The sequence below is a fragment of the Podarcis muralis genome, chromosome 3 (genome assembly GCF_964188315.1).
Source record: "Podarcis muralis chromosome 3, rPodMur119.hap1.1, whole genome shotgun sequence".
NCBI lineage: Eukaryota > Metazoa > Chordata > Lepidosauria > Squamata > Lacertidae > Podarcis > Podarcis muralis.
The window spans coordinates 78,593,659-78,607,670 of NC_135657.1; the positions used below are offsets into that span (position 1 = coordinate 78,593,659).

The window sequence follows — 14,012 nt, forward strand, 5'->3', positions numbered from 1 at the left end:
CAGAGTCCTTTTAAACGCAGGCGGCAGTGAGGGAATCCCTTGGACCCCCGCCGGACTTCCCGCAGCTCTTTTGAAGTCCTGTGGGGGGGAGAAGGGCTTTTCTTCCTACCGCCAGCCTTCAGAACAGCCTTCTGAAGGCTGGCGGTGGGAAGAAAAGCCCTTGTCCCCCCCACCCAGCCTTCAGAAGAGGTCGGGGGACAGACTGTCCCCAGACCTGGTCTGAAGGCGGTTTCCCTAGGAACGCATTAATTGATTTTCAATGCATTCCTATGGGAAACCGTGCATCGCAAGACGAAAAACTCGCAAGAAGAATAAACTTGCGGAACGAATTAATTTCGTCTTGCGAGGCACCACTGTACTTCCTGGAGAAGTACATTCCTCCCTAGGAGAGCAACTGGAATCTTAGCCCCATGTTAGGACTAGCAGACATATTGAAGTTCTTGGTGCTTCCCAGGTGAAACAAATCTCCCTCCTACCTATGTGTTAGGAAAGTGAGGGGAGTGGTAAGAGAGGTGAGGTCAGTTGCCAAGAAGCCTGGAATGTTGTGCAAATTGGCTGCCCCATATACATTTTCAGTATATGGGAGGCACCTGAGGAAGGCCATCTCCACCTCCTGGTCACCACCACCCCCTTCAAGTATCTCTGGTGCCATCCTTGACCCGAATGACCACTCTCTGGGGGAAGGGTCCTTGTGGCCACACCTACCATTAAAGACCTGCAATTTTCATTCCACTCATGTTGAACAGCAGCGTGTGTTTAAACCGCTGGCCTCTGGAAGAATGGAATAAAAGCAACAAAGGAGAAGCACCCTATTCCCAACTTCTTGGATCCAGGCTAGGACAACACAAAATGGAAACACTCCCACCCTCCTTCCATGTGGAGAAATGTATATTTTTGTCATTTTCCCCTTTGTAAACATATATGGTTGGAAAACAGTTTTGTTTCGAACAAGATTTTGGTGAAATTTGGAAGCTGGATTCAAAAATGCTAGATCAAAGTTTTCAAACCCTGTATCTCACCCACCCCTTCCAAACCTTAATTCTGAACAATCAGTAGGATTACACAGTATACTAGAAGCATTCACTATGTTCCCAGCCATTAGTTCTCTTCCCTAAAATATATTATTTACAGCTGGAGTAACATTCCCCAAGACAAACAGGATGCTCTCCGCCCTTTTAAAGCAGAGGAGGTGTTGTTTTTTCCAGGCAGCCCCAGATAACTTCATTTTGATTTCCCACCCCCTACAACCATTAATTTTGCCACTGCAAAATGCAGTGTGCACTTTTGAGAAAAATATAGAAGTGGATTCACTGTTCAACTCTGCACATTTATGATGCTCTAGGCTTCTTTCCCTTGGAGAAGGAAGAACAGCAGAAAAAGAAGGAAAATTATTTCACATCTAAATGGTGTCTCATTTAAATGAAACTGGCCCAAGTTGGGGGGGGTGTGGAGAAATCAAATACTTTCGTCCGCACCACTTCCTCGAACAATTAGATTTTCAAAGCCAAAAGAACATTTATCAGAAAGAATGAATGGCTTGGGGAGTGAGGTTAGTTCTCCATGAATTTGTAAGGAGTTTTTCTCTTGTTACCTTGGTAACGGCTACCTTGGCACCCTTGTTGATAAGCTGCACAACATTATCCAGTTGCCCTTTGTATGCAGCTATGAGAAGGCGTTCTGAAAGCACGGCGACCACATCCTGCTGGCTCATGAATTAGGAGAGAATGGATTTCAGGACAAGCTGTGGGCAAGCTCCTCCAGTCCAAAACAAAGGCTTCACATCAGTCCAACTGCAGTGCACAGAGGGACCCCAGTTTGGTGGAAGATTGGATCCGTTGCTATGCCATCTTCTGCATCTGTGTAAAGGGGGAGGGAGAGGGGAAGAGACACAAAACACACTCTCAGTCACATCATGGAAAACAAAACAGCAGCAATTACTCCTTTAAAAATTATCTGAAAAGCAGCAGGAGGAGTGGCAAACAATACCTGGAAGACTGAAAAAGCTAGAATGGTTGGATTCCTACATGCAACACAGAGGATCTGAGAAAGATATACTTTCGGAACATCCTTCTGCCGTCCATTTGTTTAACAGGAATATCAGTAGTTACAGTGCGTAAATGGCACTATATTTGTAACTCCACACCGCAGCGAATGCATGGAACCTGAGGGGAGAGGATGCGCTGCTCGGAAACCATCCTGCCTTCTCTTGTCGCTCCAGGATGTTCATTTGTAAGCCTGCTTTCCCTCCACAGCCTTTCCATTAATGGACAGCAACACGGCACCTCCTCCCTTACTGGTGTACTCACTTTCACAGAGTACAACCTCCGGCCTGTGTAGGTATCAATCCATTATCTATGTCTAAATGTCTTCCAGCAGGAGCCTCGTGATTGTTAGGAATATCGTAAAACTGACTCGTTCGTGATCTCAATCAGCACAGCACTCTCAGGATCTGTTGCCAGAGAATATTCTTTGGGAACGGCAACCAAAGAGCAAAAGTATCCCCAATAATATGCAGGTTTTATGGCTATTCTGCTGTGACAATAACAATATTTTTATTATTTACACTCCACCTGTCTGGCTGGGTTTCCCCAGCCACTCTGTGCGGCTTAACAACATCTCTAAAAACATAATAAAAACATCAGTCCTTAAAAACTTCCCTAAACAGGGCTGCCTTCAGATGTCTTCTAAAAGTCAGATAGTTGAATAATAACACTTTTATCACTTATACCCCGCTCATCTGGTTGGGTTTCCCCAGCCACTCTAAAAACATAACAACGTATCTAAAAACATGTGTGAGGGAGGTGGTGGTGGGTTGTTGTTGTTGTTGTTTGTCCTAAATTTATTTACAGATATAACTACGTTTTAATTATCAGGGCAGATAAAATAATGAAGAGATTAGTACACTTTTCTTTTCTGTCCACACAACACTTGACAAAATGGATTACTCATTTTGCCATGGGAAACACAAAGAAGCTTTATGAAAGAAGTGTCACAGCTCAGGGGTAGAGCATGTGCTTTCCCTGCAGAAGGTCCTGGGTTCAAATCCCTGGCATCTGTCTCCTGCCTGAAACCCTGGAGAACTGCTGCCAGTAAATGCAGACAAAACTCAGCTAGAAGAAACAACAGTCTGATTCAGTTTAAGGCAGTGTCAGGGACCGAAAGGGCTCTGAAGAGTGTGTGGCAGAGGCAGCTGACCAGGAGAGGGGACCATTGGTACTTAAATATCATAAATTTCCCTTGGAACAAGTGAGGCAGGACATTAATATACTATAATATGTCTTGTAAACATATATAATTAAACTTTCATCGCACATTTAACACATGAAAAACTCTCTAGCAACACTCCCCAAGACTTGTAGAGAGGTGGAAGCTTATTTAACAGAATATCTCAGTATTCCAACTTTACTAATGGCTAATATCTCAAAGCCTGGTTTTATATTTTTCGGCAACTCAGCCCGGATTATTGCACCAATAATTTTCGTTGAGGCATCACTAGAATCTTTTTCATTCCATACAGTGATTTAGAGGTCCTGTCTTCTCTTTTGCTGACTGGATCCTTTACCATCCTTTCAATCTTGCTTATTGTGGATTATACTAACTCGGCAGAACAGCATCTCTTTAAAAACTGTTTGAGGTCTCTCAGTATTTGGATGGCTGTCCACCACAGCCATTGCAACAGCAAGTGATGTAATGGGGGGAGGGGGACCTTGCCTTACTTTCATCTAAGCTTTCTGTTATGACCAAACAACAGACTTGCCTCTATCTCTCTCAAGTAAGAAGAATTCTGCTACCTGCTACCCTACCCCCAAAAAAAGAAAACTAAAAGGAAAAGGGGAAGAGAGAGACTATGCTACAACAGCAAGGAAAAAGTTAATCCTGTATGGTCTCAGGCTGCATCCACACTACAGCACATTTAAAGCACATCCATCCCAAGAACTGTTGATCATGAAGGGTGCTAGGAATTGCAGCTCTGTAGGGGCTAAACTAGTTCCCAGGATTTGGGGTGGCGTGGGAGGTGTCCTCAGCTTCTTGTCTAACCTATAGCTTGGTAAGAAACAAACTTTAATCTTTCAAATAAATACAAATAAGTGTGTGGGTCACAAAAAGATAAACCACTCACTCTTGACCAGGAAGTCTTTACCCTTGTCCTATGTCTGAGTTTCCAAATCATCTAGCTAGTAGCCATTGCTTTAGCAGGGAGGCCATCATAATGCCTCTCAAGAGTCATGCTGAAACCTCTGGTTAACATCCTCTGATGCTAATTTAATGTCAAATGGGAACAGGTGATTAGTGCTGCAGTAAAGCAATAATAAAAGCTTTGCTGCCAATTGGTTTTCAGCCCCAATTCAAAGTGCTGGTTTGACCCTATAAAGCCTTATGTGGCTCAGGACTACAATACCTCTAGGACCGCCTCTTCCAGTATGAACCAGCCAGGACCCTGCAATCATCTTATTTGTGTGCCCCTTCCATGAGAGATCTGGAAGGTGGCAACACGAGAACAGGTCTTTTCTGTGGTGGCTCCCTATTTGTGGAATGCTCTCTCCAGGGAGGCTCGCCTGACACCTTCCTTACTTAGCTTCAGGCACCAGGCAAAAACATTTCTCTTCAACCAGGCCTTCAGCTTTCAGCTGTTAATTCCATCTACAGCCTTTCATCGTCACCATTATCATTGTATGCTGCCTTTCCATAGTTAAAACCAGGCTTACAACAGGAAAATATTCACATACCATATTTTTCGCCCTATAGGATGCACCGACCCAAAGGGCGCACCTAGGTTTTTTTTGGGGGGGGGGGAATAAAGGAAAAAAATTATTTTCCCACCAGGCGCAGGGCTGGGGTGGGGGAAGCCCAAGCTTCCCCCGACCCCAGCCCCCAGAACAGGCTTCTATCCTCAAGCCTGGGTAGTCCACGGGAACTCCCGCTGGGCTCCCCAGGCTTGCGGATATCTGCCCGAAGCCCGGGGTATGTTGCTTCAGCGCGCCCCAGGCTTAGGGCAGCAGGCTGCTATCCACAAGCCTAGGGAGCCCTGCGGGAACTCCCGCGGGCTCCCCAGGCTTACGGATATCTGCCCGAAGCCTGGAGAGTGAGAGGGGTCGGTGCACACCGACCCCTCTCGCTCTCCAGGCTTCAGCGAAAGCCTGCGTTCGCCCAATAGGACGCACACACATTTCCCCTTCATTTTTGGAGGGGGAAAAGTGCATCCTATAGGGCAAAAAATACGGTAATTACAAAAGTAGTCTTAAACAATAAATAGAACACATCAAAAAAGATCACTATCAAATTGAAGTTTCAGCATTAATCATAAGATCCAAAAATAATGTAACACAAAATTAATATCAGTAACAGCAACAACAAAAACCCAACAACCCCCTATTTATTTATTATTATTATTATTTAATACTCCCACCTTTATCAATATGAAATGACATGAGAAGATCTTAACACCGTGTGTGTGTTCAAATTCAAAGTTCCTTAATGCACAAGTGCTCTTGAAATAACAAGCTAAAATCTGTGGCAAAGAAAGAAAGAAAGCCCATCCTCACCCCACCCTGCAGAAAAGAGAATCTGCCACCTAGGAGGACACAGGTTTAGCAATGAAAATCACTCTTCCTAATGCTGCTTATGAGAAGATATGAGAGAAAGCAAAAAGGATAGTTTGACTGACAGAAAGAATTAGTATTTCAGACCCACAGCAATGAGGCAATGATGTAATCAGCTTCCAGATAATGGAATCCAAGAATATCCCTCAATGACTCATTCACTGCTGCATCGACAGTTAACAGGAGGGAAAAAGGCATCTCAAAGCAACAAGAATGGGTGGCTTTGAGCTAAGGTTAGCAATGTCCAGGTTTTAGCGCTTTTCAACATTCAATGTATACCACGAGTCAGTTCCAAGTTGAACTTTATTTAAGGAGAGATTGTATGTGCCAACTAGACTGGGAATTGGGGAAATCATGGGTGAAGCTCTGCTGCATTGAGGAATCATGAACGCCCCTTCTAAAACAAAACAAGCTACAAAAATGTATGGAGATGGATAGTTAAACCTTGTGCACCCACACACGTGTCATGTTGTTACTCTGCATGCTGGCCAAACTGGACCAAGCTACAACAATGCAAAGAAATCTGCAACAAGATCTCACAATGTACTTTTCTTTGTCTTCCAGAATGCACTAGGGGCATGGCTCCGGGGAAGGAAAGGTTAAACTCTTTCCCACAGTTTATATTAGCTGCAGAGTGAGCAGAGCAATGGTACCCAATACCCACATTGCAGCTCTCCCCCCCCCCCCCCGAATAATAGCAATTCATTAAGTTTAAAGTTTAAACCTCCCATCCCAGAAAAAGACTGGCCCCAATCCAATTTGGAGGACCATGTAGCTGCTTTTGATCACAGTGGTACTTCAGGTTACATACGCTTCAGGTTACACACTCCGCTAACCCAGAAATAGTGCTTCAGGTTAAGAACTTTGCTTCAGGATGAGAACAGAAATCGTGCTCCAGCAGTGTGGCAGCAGCAGGAGGCCCCATTAGCTAAAGTGGTGCTTCAGGTTAAGAACAGTTTCAGGTTAAGAACGGACCTCCGGAACGAATTAAGTACTTAACCTGAGGTACCACTGTATTAAAAAAAGACTCTGGGAGATCACACCACAGAGCTCCCGGCCGTGACACTTCTTTTCAGCTCTCGTTTGCCCTTGTACTGTGCCTTTCTCTCTGCTGCCATTGCCCATTCAAAAAGGTGACCCCCTACTAGGCAATTTTCATTTTGCATGTTGCTTTTGCTTTTCAGTAAGATTCCCCCTGGTTTCCCTGATTTTGATTTTATATCTAAAAGTAGACAGAAAGGATACTTGTGAAATTGACATTGCCCTCTCTTGCTGCTTCTGACCTGTTTGTACGTTCTGTAAAAAGCATGAATGCCAAGCTCATGTTCCCAGCCAATGTCCAATCTTGCCATCATATCTGGAGCCAACCATGTTCTTTACTTAAAACTCGACATAAGTTCAGGTAGTAGAAAGAACACAAATGAAAGTAATGGAGCGTCAGGTAAAGGACAGCAGCAAAAGAAGATGGGTGGAGTGAATGAAATCCTAATGGGAAAATGCATAGGATTGGTGGACATATCGAAGGCTGACGTTGGGTGAATATCTGAACAAGGCAGGAAAACGTGGGGGTACATAAGTTTGGCTGAGTTACAAGAGCCTTTATAGGATTGGAGGAACGAACTAGGAATGCCAAATATTGGTTGGCAATATTCACACTTCATGAACGTTAACCATGAAAATGTGCCAGCGTGGGAAAAAGGAAAGCAGTTTTGGTTAACTATGATGTGCAATATCAGTTGCAGAAATGGGAGAAATGCTGAATATGCACTTTATGTTATGTTTAAATATGTTGAGTCCGCTCTACCATGTTAAAGATGGAGTAGATTAATCATGGGATTCCGTTCCTTCACAATTCCTGGACTGCTGCAGGGAGAACCGGGCAGGATGAACCTAATAAAGAAGGGCTAGGTTGGAGGTCTTTCAGGACCAAGGTGATGTGTACCTCTTATATCAAGGTCAGCCTCAGGCTTGAGGGTCAAATACAGCCATCTAGCCAGTTCCTGGGCCCCAAGCCACACCCCACAATGCCCATGTCCCACACTCTTCCTGGGTGCTTTATCTGGCTGGAATCTGTCCTCGGACTCTTTCTTTGCCTGAACAGAGGATGAGCAGTTGTGGGTGCGTGCAGAAACTCCCGACTTTTACATGGCTAGAATGTACAAAAGAATGAAATCCATTGCTCTGCACACTTTTACCTCTGGTTCCACTCAGTTTTTGCCTTAGACCCTACCCACCACTGGTGAGCGCCCCACCTACCCCTGAAGGTTGCCCATGAGGAAATGGAATCCTCCAGCTGAAAAAATGTCCCCCACACCTATTTTACAGTAAACAGTACTTGGTCACATCTGATAAATGCCATTTCGCTCACGAAAATTATGCAAGGTCAATATATACAAAAACTGAGAACATTAAGGACACGGTCTTGGTTGTGCTTTTAATGAATTTTGCTCTTAACGTTATGCGAAAATCAATCATTATGGTCTAAGGCAAGCAGTGCTGCCAAGAAAATCATAAATACATTTTATAACTTTCTATTTGTGGCCTAATTTTTCAATTTCCCAGCCAGCATGAGAAGGGTTTCATTTGAAACAGGACACTCTGTTTCTAACAGAACGTCATGACGCACTATACAAGATCAGCTGACCAGTGGAGTAATTGAATTCTGCTTCTTTAAAAATAGAAACACAACACACTCAAATAGTTCATTTAATCTCCAGCAGTTGTTAAATAATTCATTATTTTCGAAACAGATTTTTAAAAAGCACATCTTTATTATACACAAAGGAAAACTACACTTTATAGACTAGGATCCAAAGGATCACACATGTCAAAGACAGAAGCAGGAACAGAGGGTGGGGGTACTTTTTTCAGACCACGGGACGTGACACCATCTGCTACAGCATCCGCGTAACTGATGGACTTTCCTTGCTAGGGTGACCCAAAGGAAAAGAGGACATGGGCTCTGTTCCTTCCAGCAGCACATAAGAGAATGAATTCCAGCAGGGTTAGAAAAAGGAACAGGAGAGCAGAGTGTCTCTAGTAATCAATTTGCATTCCTGGGCAGAACTCTTAGAAACATAATGCCATGATTCATTTATGGAAAAGGAAATTTCAAAGTATGGTTTTGCATCTGTTTGCTTTCCCAACACAAGCCAACAATCTTTCTGCTAATGGCACTTCTTCTTTTGCATGAGAATGATTCTCCTTTTTATCCTGTAGCTGGCTTACAGTTCAGGGAGGGTTGTAGCTGCCACAAAACACAGACTACTTGTTCGCACAACAACCCAACAACCCAAATTATGACTTGCTAGGACCATACAAACGTGTGGGTTACCCACAGAGGAGCTTCTAGGTCTTTTTACTCTCGTGCCTTGTTTTATATTTGCTCCTTTGTCCAAAAGGAAAGGACTCAAATAATGCTTAAGGAGATAATGCTTATTCCAGTCACATTTTCAGCATGTATTTATTTCTGCCTCTTTTCTCTCCCTCCTCCCATCTCCTCAACTCAAAGTTATTAAACACCAAATCACAATCAATCATTTTAAGGGTTTTTTCTACAATCAAGCAGTAAATAGATTTTATGAAATAAATAATTAACAGACTACAACACCATGCTAAGGTGTGGATTAGGACACCATCCGAACTGGCTTGTGCTTTTCTGCTCTCTAACCATGAGCTATAGCTATGGTTTGTTATTCACTGTAGCTCATAAATTAGCAAAGAGAGAGCTTAGCCATGGGCCAGTGTTTGGATTACACGCTAAGCCAAACCTTGGCTTAGTTCAAGGGTGGTGCAGCAGTCCAAAGGTCCAGAGATAAAGCAAGCTCCTTTCTGGGAGCCTGCACATTTGCATGGTACCAATAATAGTTGGCTTATCATGTTGGATGGATAAAGTCAGTGTCTTTCTTGTGGGGTAAATTCCAGGTTGGTTGTTTTTTTTTCCTGGGAAGGTTGCAGTTGACCCCTTTCAGCCCAGGTAGCCCATAAAAGATGAAGTCATAAATTTCCTAAATATGACAACTTTGTCAGTCAGGAACCTGCTCTTTATTGTTTAGAACAGGCTTCCTCAACCTCAGCCCTCCAGATGTTTTGAGACTACAATTCCCATATCTCTGACCACTGGTCCTGCTAGCTAGGGATCATGGGAGTTCATGTAGGCCAAAAACATCTGGAGGGCCGAGGTTGAGAAAGCCTGGTTTAGAAGATTGGCTTCCAACAAGACTTATAGACACCCACTTCCTACATCAACCAGATTAAGAAATCCCTCTGCCTTTTTCCCACACCCTTACAGAACATTACCTTTCGTCTTCATATATTACAGTTAACAATCAGGGCAAGGATGAAAAGTGCCTGCACAATATAACCTCTATTTTCATGGCAGCTGAAGCAAAGCCATATTCCTGAATCACCCTCCGTTTCTGGTGGATGGAGTTCTGAATTTCTAGTTTCATATCCACATTTTGAATGGATGGCTGCTCATGAATAGGATTTTAGGGCAGACACAGACAAGATAGGGCCTAACAAACCCCCTGATGGCCCAGGGTTCCCTGACAGTTTATTTTTTGTTCTGACCCTTCCAGTCTTTCTGTGTTCTCGTTTCTTAATATATGCATCTCTGCTTATTAGGGTGATTTCCCCGCTTCTACGCAAATGAGGAAACGAACTGAAGCAGGTGCTTGACACCAGTCAGACATTGGCACTGGATCCCTGCCAACCCTACTGGCAGACTACTTAGCATAAGAGGGGGGTGTAGAGATTGGTTTTTTCCCCAGGGAAAGAAAGGGTCAATACAAGCTGAAGAAACTTGTCTTTGTCAACCCAAGCAAGTTCACTGTTTCTGTCTTTGCTGTGGAGATCTGTAATTCATGCCTTTTGCCAATAACAATGTGCACCATTGACATGGCCTGCAGGCCTACTAGGCTTTTCAAATACAATGATATCTGATATGTACCCATCCCCACACAATATTTTTTTCTGAAGACCTTTGCACCACATTGCGTAATCTCCAATGCAAAGTTTTAAGTGGCATTAATGTATAAACAGTACCTAGATTAGTAATTGCTCAAATACAATTAACAAATGATAACTACAGAAAGCAAATGTGCATTCATGATGCTGTGGTCTCTCTTCCAAAAATACAACTTGGAAGGGGTTTTTTTTTAAGACAGAGATAGCATTTTAACTGCAATCACACAATGGTTTGAACAAATTATGAATCAATTCCATTGGCTTGCTAAATGCACCCAGTTAGCACTGTTTCCCAGCTTTCTTAAAAGATATAGAACAGCAACTTACTGGCATGTATCCTGGTCCACAGTAAAGATTACCCACTTTTGAAATAGAAGTATGTAATATTCAAATAAAGTAACAGTGGAAGTCTACATGTTTACTCAAGACTGTATAAAATCAGGCTGACTCCAAGGTATATACGTATACAATTGCAGTCTAAAATTATTGAAATTGATGTTTGTGTATTTAAATTGTGTTCCGTTTTCAATTTGCACATTACAGACAAAGGTAAACTAGCTTCTGTTTACTCAGTAAACTTTAGTGCAACAAGGCTAGAATTCAACCGAACTTAGAAATAACGAAATTTGATTTGGGACTGTGCATCATACATACATTTAAAAAGACATGAGTCCTGTGTTGGTAAGATGCTACTTTTAAGGATAGTCCCCCAAATTATCTAAATGTCAGAGAAATACAAAAATATAATACCTGCACCTGGGTTTTGATATCATGTATTGTTACGTATGGCAATACTGTTTAGGTGTGTTTGTGCAGTACGTGCTATTTTGGAATATTGTTTGTTTCTTATAATAAAAGATTTTTTGTCTGTTTTAAAAAAAAACCAGACAAGGTGTTGGTATGTTTGTACCTTTACTGGACAACTAATAAGCAGTTGGAAGAGGCAAGCACTGTGAAACCTCCATTATTTAACCATAATTTCACAGTTGCAAAGCTAAGCAGGATCTGGTATGCTTTCAAATTGGATGTCCAACCGCATGTTGAGATTCCTGCATTGCAGTGGGGTGGGCCTGATGAACATCGGGGTCCCTTCCAACTTTACAATTCTATGAGTCTATGAGATACACCTAAGCTTGTTAATTGATTGCATAAGGATCTTTACTTGCATCAAATATGGATTTGGGATGAACAAGTTCAAGACTACCATATGTTTAAAATTAAATGTTCTATCACACACTGTACAGTTATTAACTTCCTGAAGTGTTTTAAGTATGAATGAGAAAAACAGACACATGAAAAAGAAGGGGAAAAGAGAGAAGAATAAAGGCATGAAACCCATGGCATTTGGCTAGGAGGGACCTTAGCTATTCAAATAAGTCCCTTTTGATACAAGCTCCTTTTGAAGATTTAAGGGAAATGTTCAAACAAGCTCTGATAGTTCAAAGATAAGGAGATATTGAGTGGTTTCTGTACTCTGCTTTATTAGGGTCAGAATTTTCTTCTCATGTGCAAAATTAAAGCTTAGGTGCTTATGAGGTTAGGACATTAAGAATCTTTAAATAAATGCATAAAGTTTCCAATAAAAGAAAAAAAGTTAATCCCACAAAGAACAATTAAGCCTCAAATCTGCCTGATATATAAACAGAGCATTCTGCTTTAGCTGTCCATCCCATAGGAGGTATTTGATCTTTTTTTTATAACAGAAGGAAATAACCATCTTTGAATGATTAAACTAGGGCATGGATTATCATCATCCTAATCACAATAATAATTTATAAAACCGAGCCTTATGAGGAACGGTTGAAGGAGCTGGGTATGTTTAGCCTGAAAAAGGGGAGACTGAGAGGAGATATGATAGCCATCTTCAAATATCTGAAGGGCTGTTACATGGAGCAAGTTTGTTTTCTCCTGCTCTGCAGAGTAGGACTCGAACCAATGGCTTCAAGTTACAAGAAAACAGTTTCCCACTAAACATCAGGAAGATCTTTCTGACCTTGGAATGGCCTCCCTCAGGAGGTTGTGGAGTCTCCCTCATTGGTGGTTTTTAAGCAGAGGCTAGATGCATGGCAGATTCCTGCACTGCAAGGGGTTGGACTAGCCTACAACTCTATGATTCTAGCATTTACTAAGCACTGTACACAGATTAAAAACAAGGCAGTCCCTGATCATAGGCTTACTACCTAAAAGACACTGCAACCATTAAAAAAAGAGATAGGAAGGTGAGAAGAAACTAGGTCTAGGGGCAGCTACAAGTTCTGAAACATTTTACAGCAGTTATTATATGAAGACAAACTTGGATGTAAACAGTTTTGGGAGGAGAGGAGCAAAATGAGAGATGGTCCCTCAGTCCTGCTGTCAAATCTCTCCTCAGTGCTCACTCACAGTGGGCAAAAACTACCACATCCTGCCAATGTGCCTCAAAGCTTTCATGGGGCGTATCAAACAAAGATTGTTAATGGTGATCCCAATGCAGCCCGAAAGAAATAAGACTCTTCCCTTTTTTTCTAAACTTTATTCAAAAACTTCTTCTTGGGGTTGCTGGATGCACCGGATGTTTTGAATAAAAAGTTAGAGAGCAGGAAGTGTCTCCCTCCTGCCACCTGCAAAAAAAGGTGGCAAGAGAAACTGAGAGAAACTGAGCAGGAGGATTTGCCGGAAAAAGAATAGAGTGCATCAGCAAACCTTGCGTACATTCAATAACAACAGTCCTGTATTAGCACTGCTGCAAAAATTAAAGTGGCAAAGACAACCAGATGCCAAGTACAAATGAATACATATGCTCACAGCCAAGCAAATAGGATTTATCATGCGGGAGACACTGACCAAATGTCAGTGAGCCCTTTGCGCAGAACTTAACAGGTCAGGTTGTGGCAGGAAATGAACTGCCCACAGGCAAAGCAGTTAAAGATGGTGTTAAAAATGGAAAGCACAGTCAGCGCAAGGACAGACAGGTGGTAGCAATCCTGCACACAGAGTGCTTAAATCTACTGAATGGGATCAACACATAGCTGTCAACGTTTCCCTTTTTTAAAGGGAAATTCCCTTATTCCGAATAGGATTCCTCGCAAGAAAAGGGAAAAGTTGACAGCTATGGATCAACAGCTTCAAAAGATCCAGGACTGCAGCCAAACTCTAATTATGCAGTCGCAACTGTTGTTGGTCTTGCTAAAGGTTTCCTTTGGTTTCATTAATAAATGCAGTTTCCATCTCACATTTGGTTAAACCCTCAGACAACAAATAAATCATGGCAGAAGCTGGGTAAGGTGCCCCTGAACTGCATCTTAATCTCTCTCAATTTCTTACAGTTCCAATTTTGTTGGGACATATTCACCCCATGTGTTTAAAGCGCTCTTGTGCCACTTTAACTGCCATGGATGAATCTGGGAACAATAGTGTGTTGAAGGGTGCTGAGAATTCGAAGTCTGTGAGGTCAGCACCCTTAAC

The 14,012-nt window shown here is 42.4% G+C and overlaps 1 protein-coding gene across 14 annotated transcripts in view; it reads right to left on the bottom strand.

Annotated features, from left to right (window-relative positions):
• ANKRD6 (ankyrin repeat domain 6) overlaps nt 1–14,012 on the bottom strand; it is a 68,576-nt gene that overhangs the window by 34,298 nt on the left and 20,266 nt on the right. For 12 of the 14 annotated variants that reach the window (XM_028722972.2, XM_028722973.2, XM_077926160.1 and 9 more), the window contains one exon: nt 1,592–1,856. In XM_028722972.2, the coding sequence (XP_028578805.2) occupies nt 1,592–1,711 (120 nt within the window). In that variant the 5' untranslated portion in view covers nt 1,712–1,856. Of the gene's footprint in view, nt 1–1,591; nt 1,857–1,986; nt 2,329–14,012 lie in introns of those variants that run through there. The other 2 variants (XM_028722966.2, XM_077926163.1) reach the window with 2 other exon arrangements.